We start from the raw sequence: 20142 nt of genomic DNA, 5'->3' as shown, positions 1-20142 counted from the left end.
CACCACTTGCCTGACCTCATTAAACTGGGTACCACCTGTGCAATCGAGGAATCTCCAAGATGGAAAATAAAGCAGCTCCAGTAGCACCTCCTATCACCAAGTAAAAGCAAGAGCAGATCCTTTTGCGAAGCAAGCATTCTCCACCCTGGCCTTGTAGAATTTCCACAGATTAATCCAAGTATATGTGCTTACTACAAAAACTGCTAGCAGAATAAGCAAATGGTTGACCATGGCAAAAACATCAGCAGAAACAATGGATCTATTTAAACACCTAGAAATTTTAGCTATTGCAATGATCAGAATACAAAATAACTAATTATAAAAGGTCTAAGGAAACAGAAAAGGAAATAAAAGCCAAGAAAGGAATGAGAGCTACTCAGAAATTACCAAATGGATTTAAAAAAGAACCTAAGAGAATTTCTAGAACTAAAAAAATTTAATAATTGAAATTAACAATTCAATGAGTAGGTTAGAAAAGCAGGTGTCATAGCTGAAGAGAGAAGTGTGGAAGTAGAGCAAGGGCCAGCAAATGATAGTCTATCACCTGTCTTTGTGAATCAAATTGTATTAGAACACAAGCCACACTCATTCATTTACATACTGCCCATTCGGCTGCTTTTGCTATACAGTAAGAGTCAAGTAGTTGTGACAGACCATATAGCCCACAAAGTACAAAATATTTATTATGTTTACTGTCTAGCCCTTTACAGAAAAGGTCTGCTGAGTCCTGAAGTAGAAGACAAAACTAAGAATATTATATAGAATGCAGCTGGAGAAATAAGTAGATAGGATATGTTTTAGAGACATTAAGGGATATAGAAGATAAAATACCTAATATATAGGTAATTGGAGTTTGAGAGAGCAAGATTGGAGGAGAGACAATATTTAAAGAGATTACAATATTCCAGAACTGATGACAAACATGGATCTTCATATCCCAATCAAGGTAAATTCAAAGAAATTTGCACTTACCCAATATCAGCGCACATGGATCAGAAAGCCACAAAATTCCCAAACAGAATTATTTAAAAAGAAATCCACACTGAACAGTGAACCCATAAAACACAAAAGAACAAAATAATCCTAAAACTATTAAATCAAATCTCCCTCAAAAGAATGGCAATGAAGCCTTCTTAACCCAGGAAGTCAGAAGAAAATGGAGTACTATCTGCAAAGTTCTGAGAGAAAATAACTGTCAGTGTAGAATGTATAACAAGCAAAATTTTCTTTCAAAAATGTGAATGAAACAAAGAAATTCCGAAATTCATTATCTATAGGTATTCCACTGTATGAAATTCCAAAGACTATATTTTAGGAAAAAAGTAATTTCTAAATTGAAGCAAGTATTGAGTATAAAATAATAAAAATAATGTCTAATGTGTAAGATTAGAAAACAAATAAGGATACAGTTAAAATACCAGATAACATAAGCATGTAAGCCAGGAAGCGGGTGACTGGAGGGAAATGTTCTAAGGTCTCTGCACTTGGCAGAAGGAGGGGAAAATTTGCTGATTAACATAAGATTTAAAATTTTAGTCACATACATGGTAAAATCTTCAAAAGGTGAAAAATGTAAATGAGGAGAAAAAAAGAAAATACACTGGGTGAAACAAAAAGGAGGCAAGAAAGAAACAAAAAGCTTAGAGACATGAGCCAAAAAGAGTCCAAAATAAAATAGTAGAAATGAATTTACTTATATCAATACACATGATAATTGTAAATGGACTAAACTAATTAAAAAACAGAAATTGTTATATTGGATAATTAAATCAGAATCTAGTGTGCTATTTATTTATTTATTTTTTTAACATCTTTATTGGGGTATAATTGCTTTACAATGGTGTGTTAGTTTCTGCTTTATAACAAAGTAAATCAGTTATACATATACATATGTTCCCATACCTCTTCCCTCTTGCCTCTCCCTCCCTCCCACCCTCCCTATCCCACCCCTCCAGGCGGTCACAAAGCACCGAGCCGATCTCCCTGTGCTATACGGCTGCGGCTGCGTCCCACTAGCTATCTACCTTACGTTTGGTAGTGTATATATGTCCATGCCTCTCTCTCGTTTTGTCACAGCTCACCCTTCTAGTATGCTATTTATAAGACACAAGAATACAGAAAGATTAAAAGTAAGAATAAACATATATCAGACAAATGCCAAAAGAAGGCTACGCTAATAACCATCTAAATAAACTTTAATGTAAAATGCATTATTAATTATGAAAAGGGTCACTAAATCTAATAATAATTTCCATTCACCAGGAATATTTAATAATTTTTAAACTTCAACACACCTAAGAAACAGTCTCAAAGCAAAAATTTGCAGAAGTAGAGGAAGAAAACACCACTGCAGTGGCAGCTTTCCATTCACCTTGGTCATAACCCCACAGGTCAAGCAGACAAAAAAACCAGTAAGAATTTAGAAGATTTCAACCACAGAACTCCTGCTTGCCCTACCAAGCTACAGAATATACATATTTCTTCAAATGACATGAAACATTTACAACATTTAACACATAACTGGACATAAAGAAGTCTCAAGTTATGAAGAATCAGTATCATACAGATTACATTCTCTGAACACAAAGAAATTAAGTTAGAAATCAATTTTCAAGAATATAACCAAAAAAAAAATTCACTTTCCTAGAAATTCTAAAATATACTTATAAACAATCCTGTGTCTAAGAAGAAATTATAATGGAAATTAGAATTACTTAGAGTGAATTTGAATCAAATACATTATCAAAATGCATATATGTAGGAAAAGCGGTACTTAGTGGAAATTTAACCTTAAATACTTATTTTAGAAAAGAAGAAAAGATGACTAGTAATGAGTTAAATAGCTAATTTAGGAAGGTAGAAAAAATAATCCAAGAAAGTAGAAGGATGGAATAATAAAATCAAAGACTAAGTGTAATGAAATGGTTGACTACAAAAGGGGGCACACAGGGGAACTTTTAGGGTGACAGAACTAGCACTAGGGTGGTGAATATATGACTCTATGCATTTGCTAAAACCTACAGAACTATAAGAACTGTGTAGCAAAAAGAGTGAACTTTACTGTATACAAGCTTAAAGAAGAAAAAAAAAATTCTATATCAACTAGGACGTTGAGGGATCCCAGGATGGAACGCATATTGTGCAAGTGACTCTACCTGTATTGTATGACATAACCTCATTAAATAGCGTGGGGGAAAAAAGAAGGTGTCATATTGAACTTTGGAAAACTTTTTTTTTTTTTTTTTTTTCGGTATGCGCGCCTCTCACTGTTGTGGCCTCTCCCATTGCGGAGCACAGGCTCTGGACGCACAGGCTCCGCAGCCATGGCTCACGGGCCCAGCCGCTCCGCGGCATGTGGGATCTTCCCAGACGGGGGCACGAACCCGTGTCCCCTGCATTGGCAGGGGGACTCTCAACCACTGCGCCATCAGGGAAGCCCGGAAAACATTTTTGATTGGAAACTCTAAGGAACTAAAGGCCCTGTACACAGTGTACTCTAGTTGGCAAATTCTGAAACTGCTTTACATGTATACTGGGGTTGAACAAACAAGTAAATGGATGGGATGGTGGAAGCCAGACTTCTCACTGTTGAAGAGAGAAGTTACGAATAAGCAAGAGAGGGTGGCTAATACGAGCTTTGTGGTATTGGACTAGAGGCGGAGACATCAGCATGAACTCATGGGTTAGTATACACACATACATACATATCACCTAGCTGTGTCCACTCAGAGGGCCTGGAAGCAATGGCATCCCAATAGCAATGAGCATATCCATCATCCTGATCTTGGTTTCTATATACCGTTCTCTAAGAAAAGGTATCAGGGATCTTTGGAGAAATGGCTGATTCTAGGGCTGAGGCAGGGAAAAACCAATATGAACTACAAGCATGTTTTAGTACCAGAGAGTAAGAAAGTGCTCAAAAAAACACACCAAAGGGAGTCTGTCCGAAAGAGCTCTCAACAGCTAAAGCTGGAACAATTCGAGCAACAAAACCAAGTAGTATTGGATTATAACCCAAAGTACAAAGTAACTATACGTGAATCCATATTGATATAAATAAGTGGTTGACTAAATACACAGGGGATAAGAGACAAATCTTCATTGCAGAAGAATTCCAATTTACTATATGTAGCTAGTCCTCCCTCTAGGAAGTAGGGTTTAATTCTCCTCTCTTCTTGAGTATGAGTTGGACTTAGTGACCTACATCCAAAAAATAGCACATGGAGACAGCAAAACAATATCTTTACAGTGGAGAAAGCTGGCAAACACTACCTTAACTAAGTGATCAAGGTTACCATGACCAGCTGTGTCTTGTAGATACCATGTGCTCCCAGAAAGGATGAGATGAGAGGGTATTTCATTTCTTCAAAAACCTGTGGCCCCAGTCTAACTGTGAGAATGTCAGAGAAACCCAAATTGAGGGACCTTTGACAAAATATTTGGCCAGTACTCCTCTAAACTGTCAAGGTCATGAAAAACAAGGAGGAGAGACTGAGAAACTGCCACAGATCAGAAGAGACTTGAGGACTGAATGTAATGTGGTATCCTGAGTTGGACCTTGGAAAAGAAAAAAGGGCATTTTAAAAAAAAGAAACAACAACAGAATACCCCAATGGACTGGTGAAATCCAAATAAGGCCTTGTGGTTAGTTAAGAATAATGTGCCGGGCTTCCCTGGCAGCGCAGTGGTTGAGAGTCTGCCTGCTAATGCAGGGGACACGGGTTCGAGCCCTGGTCTGGGAGGATCCCACATGCCGCGGAGCATCTAGGCCCGTGAGCCACAACTACTGAGCCTGCGCGTCTGGAGCCTGTGCTCCGCAGCAAGAGAGGCCGCGATAGTGAGAGGCCCCCCACCGCTTGCCACAACTGGAGAAAGCCCTCGCACAGAAATGAAGACCCAACACAGCCAAAAAAAAAAAAAGTAATGTGCTAATATTGGTCTTCTAGTTTTGACAAATGTGCTGTAGGAATGTATGACATTATTATGTATGTAACATTAGACTAAATTGAAATACAGAAATTCTCTGTACCATCTTTGTAATTTTTCTGTATATCTAAAATTATTCTAAAATCAAAAAGTTTATTTTTTTCAAAAAATTAATGAAATGGAAAACACAGAAGCAATAGAGTCCAACAAAGCCAAAAATTGCTTCTTTGGAAAGACCAATAAATTTCACAAACTTCTGATAAGATGGATTGACGGGGAAAGAGAGAGAGAAGGTAAAAATGAACACTATTAGAATGTGAAGGGAAGACATTTATAGGCAGGAATAAAAGTATAAAAAGAACAATTTGAATAACTTAGTATCAATGCATTTGAAAACTTTGATGAAATGCACTATTTCCCAGAAAATCATAACCTGACAAAATTAACTCAGGAAATAAATGGAAAACCTGATAGTTCTTTAACTATAAAATAAACTGATGCAGGGTTAAAAATCTTTTCACAAATAGGTCCCTAAGGCCAGATGGTTTTGTTTTCCTATTTTTTGATGTAACTTTTATTTTTTGGAATAGGAAAAATATTTCTTTATTTATATTGATGTATAGTTGATTTATAATATTATATTAGTCCCAGGTGTACAATATACTGATTTGATGTTTTTTATGCATAATACTCCATTTAAAGTTATTGTAAAATATTGGCTATATTCTTGCTGTTATACGTTATATGCTTATCTCTTGTTTATTTTATACCTAGTGGTTTGTACCTCTCCCAGATGGTTTTAAAAATGGGTTACTGATAGACCTTTCGAATCTCGAACAGAACAAGTGGGAAAGCTCCCCAACTCATTTTATATGGCTACAATACCTTGGATACCAAATCCTGACACAAACAGTATGAGAAGGGAAAATAATAGGCCAATCTTGTGCCTGTTTAGATCAACACAGATCTAAAAGTACCAAACTGAGTGGCAACAGTAATGGTAAATGGTTCAGATGTATATATACAGCTTTTGGGTTTTGTTTGATTGTTTTTATGCAACAGCATCACATACTGTGTTCTTTAAAAATTTTAGTATGTTGGAAAACTACATGGAGATCCAATGCAAGACCCCAAACTCCTTTCCACACTTTAGATGCTAAGAGGCTTTAAAGGTCCCAAGCTTCAGAAAGGCTACACCAGAAAAGTAGCTCTTGCTTCTGTTCATCGTTAACTTGATCTATATTCAAAGTCATAGTGAAAAAATCCCTTTGCTTTATCTCTTCCTCAGTAATTTACCTTCAGTAGGCTCTTTCGTGCACTGTTTCAGAAAAAACCAGGAGTTGTTTGCTGTGCATGAATGGTGTGGAGGGAAAAGAGAGAAAATTGACTAGGTGACCTTAGTAACCGTTCCCCCCAGCTTGCAGCCTGGCAACTTCCTTACTCTGGATGATGGGATACCAGGCTCCTGCTTCTGGCTGTGTCTATGCTGCTGCCCCATTAGGCCCACAATGCTTTCCAGCAACACGAGGGGCTGGGACGGAAGGGGGGTGATCCCAGAACCTCCCCATGGCTCCTTCTAATGCTTATGGGTGGTAGTTGAAGTGAGGCACCTATTCAATGCTTTTCCAGTCTCATCTTCCTGCTTGAGGCTTGTGTAAATTGTAACACCACTATCAAGTTCACCTTTGCACTGTCAGTCTTTTACAGAGCAATTCCCCAAAGCTTATTTAACTACCATACCATATGTAAAATGTCACTGCTTGATACTTACGTGATATTTTTGTCATTTACAAAGTGCTTACATAATAGTATTTGACCTATTCAGGAACCTCATCAGGTAGGCAGCATCGATGATATTACTCACAAGAAACAGGTTGGGAAACTGAGGCTCAGGACCAACTGCTCCAAATGAAATAGCTCAAAAGTGGGGGAACCTCGGCAGGAAGACAGTTGTGCTGACTCCTAGCTCCGTGCTATTTCCAACTTAGTCAGTCTCTACCCACATCACTCACTTTCTGTTTTTGCCTTATTTTAAAGAGCATAATTATCTTTAGTATTGAATTCCAGCTTGAGTAGGGGTAGATATTTCTGTTTGAAAGTCTGATTGAGGCGCATTTGGGTTGTACTATAGTTTCTGATAGAATCAAAAACGGTTCCTCAGTGTATATTTAAAAGGCCCTCATTGGTAACTTATCTCTTCCACCTCTGCACACATATCACCTGGGATAAAATCTGTCAGGTTAGCCACACCGTGTAAATTTCACCTTGCGATGACACTGTATCTGGTTGCTCCCCTGTCCCAGAAGTGAGTCTCTAGATTCACAATGGGTGTGATACCTAGACTTAATTTCTCTAAGTCATTTATCAAAGACTAGAATTAAGAACTGGTAATGAAAATTCTTGATGAGCCTATTTGATGCAGTCTTCTATGATGTGACTCAAAATATGCAACCTTGTCTCCAAAATGAGAGGCAGGAAGTTGAGGCATGATTTCTGAAGTGATAGGTAAGAGGAAATGTTATGATCTCTGAAGACGGAGGTATTGTGATATGATGATTTGACTGATTCCCGTGAAGGTTGCCTATTACTCTGTGATATGATCTGGAATCCACAGAAAGTAGGGATTACTTTCCATATAAATTATAGTCACGTTGTACTCCCTGTACCCTGTACTCGAAAGCTCGCACAGCTGAGCTGGTCTTTGCCGGGTGTGTAGCAGCTCTAGGATGGCCCTGCTAGACCATACAAGAGTCAGCGACTCCACTGCATCCCTTACATTAAACAGTGACATAAAAGCCATTTTGTGTTGCTGCTTTAGTTTCTCCACCATCAGCCTGACTCACAAAACCAAGATGTCTAACCATGCACATCAACCTGGAAACTTGCCCTACAGGTATCGTCTCCGAAAGTCTCTTTTCTCCTCGCTAACAGCCCTGAGCTGCGCTAACGCTGAGTGCGGGGCTGTGTTCTTCACGGCCGTCCGTGGCTAGCATCCTGCACGAGTGGGTCGGTTTCTGTCCTTGACTCACTTTTCTCTTTCTTCCTTGGTCTTAGTACCAGCCAGACCTTGTCTGTTTAACTCTATTCTTTTACTCCTGAAACACTCAGAGTGCTATTCAGAGACGCTGTGTCTGCAGGGAAGGCACACGCCTAAGCGCGTTCAGCGCCATGTGACACGATGGGCTCCTGGAAACGGTTCAGATCCAGACAGCACTGCTGTCCTTCGTGTCCATCCATAACAAAAGGCAGTCTTCTTTTCTTTTGAATTTTTGACAGAGGCGGTTCAGGTAATGAGCAAAACGACTCTTTGAGTGTGTGTCTTGACAGATGGAAAGATGATCTTAACAAGAGAATACGGCAAACACTGTAGAAAAGTCAGACTTGACATTGACGGTATTTTTAACGGAAGTCTGTATAAATATGAGATGCCACAGACAGGGATGAGAGAAGCTTATTTTCACAGAGGGAGGTTGCTAAAACCCAGAATATTCTATTAGCAAAGAAATTAAGAATATAATTATTTGCACGCTGAAATATTTCCACTGAGCAACTACTTATTTTTCACGTTTTTCCTCCTCTTACAATTTACATGCTTGTGGCTGGCTGACAAAGGGGAACATACTAGAATAATGACTAATCAATACTGATAGAGTATTTTATCATTAACCAGGACCTTCACCTTAATATTTCCCCTTTTCCATATAAGAACGCCCATTTCAGAAATGTTAAGTGATTTGCCCAACATGGGTCAGCCTGCAAATTTCAGAGGCAAGATGCAAGTAGAGATCTTTTGCCTCTTTTAATTCTTTCATCGAGACAGCACGACATCTCTGAGTGACATCTGTTAGACTCTAAACATTATAGGAAACATTATGCCTTTTGGGTTATCTTGGAATATTTCTACCCTAACTGAGGTTCAAATTTCCCTAAAACCTATACTCCTTCCTTTCTTTTTTTCTTAAGTTACATATGACCTAAATGCTGAATCGGAGACCGACTCAAATTTCTATTCTAAAGCACCACCCAGAGATACCTTCATAGGTATATATTTTAACCTGGAAAATGAATTTAATGTGTAATGTTAAGTATAATATATGCACGAACGTAGAAACATACCTTACATGGTATTCTACAGTGTACCATCATAAGGAAAACAATAGTTTACAGAATAGAAGTAACTATGGCAACCCACAGGTTCAAATCAGGCTGCCTCCCAGGTGGTGGCAGCAGCTCCCAAGGGCCTCAGTAACTTTCCATTAAAATGTGTCTCAAACACATACATTTTGGGGGCACATAAGCTGAATTTTCCACTTAATGTTCTCAAATTTAATTTTACCTTTCTGTGTTAATGACTAAAATAATCTGGTCATACAGGGCTCTCTGGGTTTGTCTGTTCCACTGTAACCTTCTTACCCTCTTGCATTTCAGAGTGCTGCCTAACACTGGGGGGCCGAGCTTTTGATATCCATTGGTCAGGAGGAATTAAGACAGTGCCCAGAGAGATAAGAGACAGTTTCTACTATTGTACAACAGCCCCTCACTTTGACTATCAAAGGTTAGCCATCTGGTTATTCTCATGGTCCCCTGCTTGCCCTGCCACCCACCCAACAGCCACCCCCCCACAAAGTATGCTGAGTGTGGAGGGTTTAGCTTGGGGTAATAGGAAAAGCGACTAAACTCTGTAACATTCCCCTAATTTCCAAGTAAGGCTGAGTTCCATAATGAGGTGAAAGTCTGAAGAGATTCTGAGATTAGGATCGGTCTTATTTTATTGTAGGATGAGAAAAGGCAGCAGTGGGGACTTCAGCAAGTACTTATTCTACACCCACAATATGCAAGGCACTGTGTTAAGGTTTACAGAGGATAATAGGGGAATGAGAAGTAGTTTTTGCTTTTAAAATATGATCTAGTGCAGTAGAAGCAGGCGTGCATGTGTGTGAGTGTGTGTGTGCATACAAGTATACATGATAAAGTTTATAACTACAGGTAAAAGGTTTGTAGTGTTTGCCTGAGTTAACAGAAGTCTTCTTAGAGGAATTTTGTGATATCTGACTGTTTAAAAACTTGAAAAAAGAAATCTTACAGGGAGGATAAACAGGTTGTCTGGGGTAAAGATTATGTAGCGAAGAATACCGGGACTTCAAACGAGGTAGACAGAACATGATGATATTGGAAAAACCCGATACTTGTAATTTATTTTTAATTTGTTAATGAAATGAGAATCACCGAAGGCTTTTGCAAAGGAGTATGGTAAAAAGTTAGCCTGTAATTTTGAAGGTGATTGCTAGACTAATGTGGGGAGGAAAAAGCAGTAGAGAGATGAATAAAGGTAGATAAGCAAGAAAAAATAAAGGCCAGAATTAGGGTAGACACAACGGAAATGCTAAAAGACAAATCTGAGGAGTACTGTAAAGACAGAATATTGACATTGGCAACAAAATGGGGCTAGGAGGTAAAAGGGAAAGATAAATGAAAGATGAATGGCCATTACTGGAAGTGATACTAATACAAATAACAAAGTCATTCATTCATTCATCAAGTATTTACTGAACACTTACTTTGTGCCTGAGTGTTACTTCTTGTCAGGCACTCTGCTAGGAGCTCAGAGAGGTACAGGAGCGGGTTTCATGAGATGATGGATTTAGTTTTAAATGTGGAGAGTTTAAGGCATCAGCAGAAGATTCAAGCTGCCAGTTGTAGACAGAGATCTGTAGCTTAGGAGAATAGTTGGGTTGGAATTATCTGTATGAAGAGAGGTCATACTTGAAGCTGTGGAAAGTGGCAAGATCACCAACACAGAATTTTTCACTGAAGTAGAAAAAAATTCTCAGAAAGAAGAGAGCAAGTTCAAGAACAGACGTGAGAAAATGCCACACTTGGGGTCTGGAGAAACACGAACTATGAGCAAAGAGACGGCAAAAAAAAAAGAAGATAATAGAATAAAATAAAAAGAGGAGCGCTGAGATAGCTGCATCAGGGAAAATGAGAAGCATTTACAGAAGCACGGGGACTTGATATTCCACAGCGTCAACTCTCCCATGAGAGTAAGGAGGGTGGAGCTGGAGAAGGCAATCCATTTCAAGCAGCCTCCGGCAAGTGCGGAGCTGGGGGCCGAACGGGGGAAATGGTGAGAGGAGTTTGGTGGGGAGGAGAAAGAGAACCATGGAGAGGTAGCTTGACGGGACAATAGTACTTAAGACCATGTAAACTATCCCTTCACATTTTTTGACCACTCACAAGCCAGGCACTGTTCTAAGTGCTTGATACACACGAATGCGTTTAATCCTTATCACAACTTATGATTTGAGAGAGATACTATCTTATGTCTTTCTTAAAGATGGAGAAATAGAGACAGAACTCGATGCAGAAACTTGCCCTACCTCATCTAGTTAGCAAGTATTACCACTCTGTTATCTTGTGCGGCTAGATGAAGCTTAGGAAGAAAGGAAATATAAAGGGGGGAGATGGAATAACGGGTGAGGCAAGGTACAAAGGGGATGAGATAAAGGGCATCTCCTTTATGGGAGGAGCCCCACCTAGCGAAGGTTCCCTGGAACAAGATGGGGAGGAGAGAGGGAGCAAGGTGGAGAGATTTTTAAGGTCAGAGATGCATCGTTGCGGAGGCCTGCATTAGGTGATATTTTGCTCTTTTGGTAAAACAAGAGGTGAGGTCACTGGCTTAGAGTGCTAAAAGGGGATACTTGTTCCTCAAGTGTGGATTAGGGAAGGGGCTGGGAGGAGACTCTACATAAACCCAGTATTTATCTCGCTTTATCGATGAACACTTGTTCCACAGCGGAAAAGCAAGGATCATTAGGTATACACAAACCTGTCAACAAACCCTACCCAGACATCCACATGCATTACAACAGAAATACAGATGACACTTAAGCTGGGCAGACCCTAATACTAGGTGGTACATAAGAATTAAAAGGCGACTTCTAATCTCATAGATTCTCTCTCTCTCTGTTTCAAGTGGCTTTAATGGCAAAAAGAAACATAAAGTGCAGCCCACCTAAATCACCGGCATATTGATGTACATTTTTCCTTTGTGGGTTTTTTTTTTCCTCTTGCAAGAAGCATTTGCTATTTAAAATCTGTAACTAGGTGATAATAGCATTTTTCTCTCTTCCCAAGTCACCCCTCCACATTTCACTGTGTGTTTGCAAGTAAAAATACCTGTTGCCATGCACATGAGAGGCGCAGAACGCAAAGCTGTAATGAAGCAGGGTTGGGTCAATGACAGCACCGTTTTCTGAATGCTCCATCAGTTCTGTAAGGTAGCAGAGGTGTCTATAACAGCCCCTCACGCCATAACGGGCACAGTACTCATCCAGCACGAAGACCTGGCCAGGGCTAAACCACCCCTGCAAAAGGAAGAACAGAAATATATATATATATATATATATATATATTTTTTTTTTTTTTTTCTCTTTCTGTACCAGGATTTGCTTTTCTGTAGGCACTCTCAGGCATTATAAGCAGAAGCTGCGTTACAGTGTCTTTTGACAATATTTTTAAAATTAGTAGTATGTTTCCTATTGTTTTCTAAAGAGCGAATGTCATCAATTTTGGAACTGATCTGGGCCACTGACAACGTGAAAGCATCCTGTCTTTATTGCCACAGTGAGGCATGGGCAACCTGTTCTCCTCCACTGTCACTCACAATTAGTCAAGTTTATTCACAGCATCTACACTGTCAGTCACAAAGAATGACATTACAAAAAACTTCAATCTCTATATGAATCAATTAAAAAGAGAATGGTAAAGCAGACCTGATAACTGAAACTGCCTAGTTTCCAAAAGCATTTTATAAAGTGAACTAAGAGAATTTCAGTAAGTCTAGCAGTGGTAAACATGTACTACTTGGGTATTTAAATATTTGGGATATTGTTCTCATTCTATTGTCTTTCAACAAAGTTAATGTTTTACAGCAGTAGTTTCTGGTTCTCTTGAAATGAGATGTTAGGATGGGTGTGTATGCTTGGCTAACAAGAGAGGGCCAGGTTAGGTAGAGCTGGTTTATAAAATATTTCAGGGGATTATATGGATTAATTTAAGATAAAAAAGAGAAAGAAGGGGGAATGGAGAGTTTTCAAAGGGGGCAGCATAATTGTGCAAGAGAAGGAAAAGAACAGTGAGAAATACAGAAAGATGAGACTGCAATAAAAAATAACTAAAAAGGAAGAGGAGAAAAAAGAAAACCAGAATACTACTTACTGTGGTGATAGTATAGGCACTGTACCAGACATACTATGTATATATTTAATATTTAGAACCATCATGCACAGTAGTTACTATGACCCCATGTTACAGATACAGAAACTAAAGTTCAGAGGTAATCAGTGAATTGCTCAAGACGACAGTGCAAATCCGCTGCTGAGCCATGATTTACATCCAGGGTCATCTTGCGCTCAAACACTCTTTCTAATCACACCTACCCTCTAGGTGCAGTTGAAGACACACTGCAGTGTTCTCCTCACACTTCATATGGCACGTGAGGTCATCCACATAATGAAAACAACTTTTGACAGTTCAGGAACCAACCCCACAGAGTGGAATCCCAGAGGAAAGTGTTCTTATTGATGATCAGTCTACGTGTGCTTGTCCACAGAAAGATACATTAGGGTTTTGTGATGACTTGTTTTACTCTCCATGTAATTGTAAAGTTTGGGCTGGATTGGGTTTAAGCTACACAATTACTTGTTGAATAATAGGTACTTAAAAAAGAGTCTATAAATGAATTAATGAACCATCAGCATGATCATGGCAATAAATTGTTTCATTTCTTCCTGTCTACTGAAACATCTCTGATGAGCTGACAGCACATCCTGTCTAAAATCTTATTTTAAAGAGAGTGTAACTTTACTGCATGCAGCTACCATGCTCAGTAGCCAACAGACTAAGTGGTGATAGAAATAGGGATATTCCAGCTGGAGAAATTCCAGAGGAACTGCCATGAACAAAAATCCTTGGATTTAAAGGTACATACGATTTTTAGGCTATAGTTTAATGCCCACATTCTAAGGAGTCAAGCATTCCTTCTAAATGTAAATTATACTTTGTATCCCGAATTTTGGCTGGTTTAAACACAAAGTAGCAGTTTAGCTACTCGATTTAATGCCTTTTTTTTTTTTAAAGGAAATTCAAATTATCTTTGGAGGGTTAGATGAAACTAAAGCTTTCCTCTGTTACATACAGCCCCGTCATCGTATTATTTATTGCACTGTTCCTTTTCCCTGTCACTTAGATTGTCTTTCTAGGAACAAAAGAGAGACATGAACAGTATCACCATTAGGCGAGCAGAATTTAAACCTTAAAATGTCTGTACAGGTGTTAGTAAATTCTATCACAGAGGTTTTTTATCTTTAGTAAAGCCTTCTATTTTCATTCCACCTTCTCTGGAGGGACTGAGAAACCACAGTTCAGAGTCTGTTCACGTCCATTCTCCTGTCTATTGAGTGGCACAGCAGTGGTCTTCAAGTGTATAATTTTCAAATTGGGAAGCAATCGATTGGAATCCTTTGTCCCTAACTCCAACTATAGTTATTAAATGAGTCAGGGATAATAAAAGGCTGCTTCATAACAAGTATTTCTCACTTTAAAAAATCTTTCACTCTAACCTATAGGGGACGAGATAGACAGATTTGTACTAACCAAGCAAGAATAGGAATCGTTCAGTCTGTGATCCAATGTCTGCCTCTGGAGTATTCTAAAAAGGAAGGCGTGGTCAAGCTTGCAGGGATTCGCAGAAATAAACTCATCCATACCGTGTTTCTGAAAACGGTCTGTATCTGTAAATTCAGAAAGGCATGTACATTTATTTTTGTGCTTTAATAACAGGCAAATGCGGTTTTTGAAAACACAAAATGTATGTCTCATGGTAACAGATGACTACTTTCCATTACATAAAATATGACGCCACAAATTCAGCATATAACCATAAAATGCAACATTTTTTGGAGCCTAAATAAAAACGACAGGGAAAAATCTGCCAATCATTTGGAATGAGGAAATTCTATTCACATTCAAAGCTACTTCAAATATCCATCACAGGAATCATCTTTTTTCCCCCTAATTTAAGAAAACTTGATGCATTTGAAGTATACATTTACTGAAGGAACTGCCTGGAAAAGAACCCGGGCCTATTTATAAAAAAAACCGACAACGATGGCTAGAAGCCTGCTTTCCAAATGGCAAACTAGGGCAGAAATGAACATACTAGCTTCAGCTGGATCACTTCCAGTCTTTTTTTTGTAGGGAGCTTTTAATGGGACCAACTTTAATGTAGAAATGGCAATGAATGCTCTCAGGCTTCAAGTTTAAGAGACATGAAAAAGGGAGCATCATGTTTGTGCAAATATGCAGACAAAGCACAACGTCCCAAATGGCCCTTCAATCAAAGGCCCAAATTTATTGTTCTTTACAGATTGCATCTTTCAACGCCTATAGACCCTGCGGGTTTATCAAAAGGCAAGCTTTTATGATTGCTTTCATTAATGGTATGTTTTGTCAACGTCTTCAATGTGAGTTATTTACTAAGGAGAGAGAGAGAGAGAGAGAGCCCACACACCACCCGAAAGGAGTGCTGGGGTGTTACTACATTAGCTCTGTTAGAGATGTCGCGCATATTGGGCAAGCAATCAGTTATCAAGATAAAAGTGGGCTCTCCTCACAGTGGTAGAGCTGAGGCTCCATTGTTCCTTAAAATTCACGGATAGATCTCATTACTGGTCATCACAAGAAGCAGAGTCCTAAATGTAAGCTAAATGCAGTTTTTAAAAATCTATATGGTCCAACCCTAAAACTGCAAAGGAAAGGAGACAAAAGCTTATTGATTAAACCCAATTATAGAGTCAGGCTCATAATAAAACTCAATATTGATCTGTGGACATGATGCTAACATAATCAGTCACATTTAGATATTTAGCCCAGATCATATTGATCCATGTCAAGTTCAACTTTCAGCCATATTTGTGGACGGAAGAACTATATAATTCAAGCTGAAGGGTCTTCAGAATCACATGTAAAAAGAAAAGATACACAAACTAATTTATATCTCACATCAGTGACAGATATCAAGAGGTGAATGCAGCAAGCAAGCAATGAATGGCCATTCATCAATGATGTAAGGGATACAGTTATGGTCCCTGGAGAAAGTAGCATATGTATTCTTTTGCATTTAGTAATTACTTATCTGAATGATTAAATACATTACATGTTGTAATTAGTGTTAGTTGCATGAACACTAAACTAAACTGCTTTTCCTGAACTGAGAAATGAGATAATCCAACTTCTCCTGTATTTTATTCTTATGCCTGATAGTCTTTTAATATACAGTTAAGTATATGATAATGTGAAATAATATCAAATGTGGAGGAAGAATATTGAAAAATGCAAGGCATACATATTATAAAATCAGAAGATTTTGTATTTTAAAGAATTTATCTTAGAATCTTCATCTCTTCATTTGAGTAGAAAAATCTTTTAGTATCACCTTTATGAAATTAAATTACTAGTTTTATAAAACATCTGCTGAATTTTATTCATTATTTCTTTCACCAAAGAAGGTCATAACAAGAAGTTAAAAATAACACCCATTAATGGTTTATGTGTTGAGAAAAGGATATGTAATAAACTTCAGAGAAAAAAATCCATAATTCTCCTTTTACTATAAAGGTTTGTAGAAAAAAATTCTTATTTTAAAATAATGGGTATACAGTCTTTAAATAAGATACACAAGTTTCTGAAAAAAACTGAGTCTATAGTTCATTCCCATAATTAAATCATATTTTCAAAAATAAAGGTACTTTATGAATTATCTTCCTTATGAAATATAACTCAAAACCATATATTATTTAATGTGAGAAACCTTTCCAAATCACACACATAAAAGGAAAAGTACTTTTCTAGCAAACAGTATTACTGATAAAAATAATATTTATGATAACAATTTAAGTCACAAACATAGAATGTACACTGACGGTGAAAAAACATACAGGCAAACAAACCTACTAAAATTTTTATTAAAAACAGCAACAACAACCTACAATTTCTTCAGGGCTGTAAATTCTATGAAAGTGAAATGTACTTTCTATGCCATCTGATCAGCACAATTCAAAATATTTTATGTAAATAAACTTCACCATGCACTATTTTACCATTAGTTTCCATGAATTTATGAATAAAAATAAATTAGAAAGGCAATAAATTAGAAAGGTTTCCCTGTGTGGGAAACCTTTCATTTTAAAATCCTCTCATGAACTAAAGTAAAATAGGAAAATAATTATCATTAAAATAGCTAGTGTCTTATTTTTATAAAAGAATATTTTCATAAAGTTTTCTCTTGGCATAACATGTCTTTATTAACTGTGAGGGTAACACAGAGTTATCATCTGGGTCAAATGGAAAACATGCTTTCAATCAATTACATAACCAAATCCAAGGCTTGGAGACTTGCTTTAAAACTGAGTTATACTCGATCATCTTCAATTCATGTTCACCATAACACAGAATTATGGTGATGAGTCTTAAATGGAAAATTATTCATGGCACTAATCAAATGTTCAATGACAACTTAGCTCAGTTCAGTTTGTCTTCTGAAACAATATAAGGAAATCATCGAAAGAAACCAACAAGATAAGAGCTAAAACAATGTACTGTAAAACTGTCATATATTGTGATGATTAACCTGCGGACTAAGTACAGATGTTGGACATGATAAATGAGGGTACTGGTGGAGAGTTTCTATGGTAACAGTTGGATACATGCTCCAGCATCTTTAGGTAGTACTCTCACCAGGTGTGGTAAAAGTGGGTGGAATAAAACCCAAATTGAGAAGGATTACTATTGGCTATAGATTTAAGAAATTATAGAGGCTTTATTCAAATGGGACCTGAAAATTTAAGTTTTTCATTAGGGTAATAGCTATTGGAAGTCAAGAGAAAAGAATAATTAGCAGGTTCACAGTATCAATTTAAACAGTTAACAACGACTTGAAAATAGCTAGCATAGAAAACCATGTGAGGTCTACTAGCAAGCTGGCAGGCCCCACTGTGGTGGGAGGGCTATTTGGTGGGCATTGACCACAGCCAGCTCCTATGTGCTCAGGAACCCAAATCCCAGGAAGGGTACCTAAGTCAGAAATCAGAATGTGAGAAGGGTAAAAATTAACTGAAATGTTTCTCTTTCCTTTGCAACTAATTCTACATGCTACATGTTTTTCTTTTTCTTTTCTTTCCTTACCTTTCCTTTTCTTTCCTTCCCTTCCCTTCCCTCCCCTTCCTTTCTTTCTTTCTTTCTTTTTTTTCTTGCTGTTCCTGGTGGTGTGAGAGATTAGGCATATAAAAGGGAAAGGGGAAGAAAAAGAGAGTTGGAGGAAGGGGCAAGAACAGGACGGCACCGTAGAAGAGGAGGCCATTTATCAGCCTTCTGAGACCACTCAGGTGCTTGGTCCCAGGCCTGGGACTCCAGTACCAAAAGGACTAAGAAGACGGTGCTGCTAGCTAAGAGCCTGTCTTCTCTGCAAAACCTTGAGCTCAACTAAGCAGCAAATGAACCTTTGAAATACAATAACTTGTTTTAAAATTATCCTATGTTCAGGAGTTTGCCTGTAGCTGCATTTACCACTACCCACCCCAATTAGAATTTCCTTTTAGCACCAACTCTCACTGAGCTTGAAAATTTACAGCAAGTTAAAAGTGGCACAGAGAAGTACCACTTCTCTTTTTAGAGCACCCATATAGACTTCAATAGGAAAAGTTTAAATGTTTTAAAATTTTATGTAGATTATCTTGTTGGTATGTTCACGTACATATGGTTTATGCTGAAGACCTAACAATAAAGGTTGGTAGATATATTCATGAGGGGTCTGTTCATGCCTCTATTACTGACCCAAATAATTTCTTAGCTTGTTTTCGTTAATTGATTAAAAATGAATGTATGGATTTACACATCTTACTTTCTGCAGCAAATAACAAATAAATAATACTTGTATATGATGACAATCTTAATCAACACATACAGACCTATAATCATAGGCAAAGTACACAGATATTCAACATTTATTTGAAATAATATATTCAATATAAAGTAGGATATACTTTTCTGATGAAGGGTGAAATTTAACTTATTAGATCAATCAGGAGAATTAACTTATAAAGTTAAATAAGTTTACAGTCTGATTTAAGAATTTTTTAAAAGTTTGGCTAAAATTGAAAAGAAGGTAAGTACTCTGGTTCATTTTTGACATTGATTTATTATTGAAAGTCAACTAGTACTGTGTTGTATTGTATTATGTAACATACAGATTATATGTGTGAGAGGAAAATGAAAAAAAGAAAAAGGTGCTTGCACAGTATTTTGTTTGGGGACAGCAAAGAAGGACAGTTTAAACAACGTCATCCATCTGGCAAGAGGCAGACTGAAGCAGAAAAACTCAACAGTACTCCCCCAAACTCACTCCAATTTACCCTTTTCCTTAGAATTTCTGTAGACCTTGAAAGTCAAAGAAATATGGATGTAGAATAGATACACTTACCGGATAAATCTATAAATACACACCATTATATATACTTTTTAAAAGATAATAAGGTTGTATCCTAATAAGTTAGATTTCATAAATTTATTATTTTGATCTGACTATCCCTAACCATTTGGTATGCTTGGATTTAAAAATGAGCTTTTCTTTTTAAAGTTATAACATAGATTGTAGAAATTCAGGCAAGAGAGGCAATGAATTAGCAACCAATCCCTCCAATTAAACGCATCCACTGTAAATATTTTAGGTATCATTCTACATATATTTAAAAATCTTTTTTAATAGAGTGAAAAGAGCATCACATATATAATTTAGCATTTTTCTACTAAACATTACAGAGAATTTTTTGCATGCTGTTGTTAACACCTTCATAGCCGTTTCCTTTATGCCCACATGAATGATAGATATTAGTTTGTTTCTACTTTCCTGTTGTGGCAAAAATAAACATTTCTGTTTCATAAATGGTAAAGTTAATGTAAATATTCCAGGTTTGCCTAGAAAGCGGTATCATGATACCATAAACAAGATCATGATATTACTTTAAAAAATCTTATCATTATATGACAAATCCACAGCCAACAGCATACTCAATGGTGAAAACCTGAAACCATTTCCTCTAAAATCACGAACAAGACAAGGATGCCCACTCTCACCACTATTATTCAACATAGTTTTGG

At 37.4% G+C, this 20142-nt stretch overlaps 1 protein-coding gene across 9 annotated transcripts in view; it reads right to left on the bottom strand.

Moving 5' to 3' along the window:
• The window catches only part of CADPS2 (calcium dependent secretion activator 2), a 483666-nt gene that overhangs the window by 148592 nt on the left and 314932 nt on the right, over positions 1-20142 (bottom strand). For all 9 annotated transcript variants that reach the window (XM_027102072.1, XM_027102066.1, XM_027102065.1 and 6 more), the window contains exons 12-13: positions 14584-14720; positions 12106-12293 (exon numbers count right to left, since the gene is read on the bottom strand). In XM_027102072.1, the coding sequence (XP_026957873.1) occupies positions 12106-12293; positions 14584-14720 (325 nt within the window). The remainder of the gene's footprint in view (positions 1-12105; positions 12294-14583; positions 14721-20142) is intronic.

The sequence above is a fragment of the Aethalodelphis obliquidens genome, unplaced genomic scaffold (genome assembly GCF_003676395.1).
Source record: "Aethalodelphis obliquidens isolate GAN/ISIS:26980383/991018 unplaced genomic scaffold, ASM367639v1 scaffold5, whole genome shotgun sequence".
Classification (NCBI taxonomy): Eukaryota; Metazoa; Chordata; class Mammalia; order Artiodactyla; family Delphinidae; genus Aethalodelphis; species Aethalodelphis obliquidens.
Note: the sequence above shows the minus strand (reverse complement) of the source record. Positions and strands in the feature narration are given on the sequence as shown.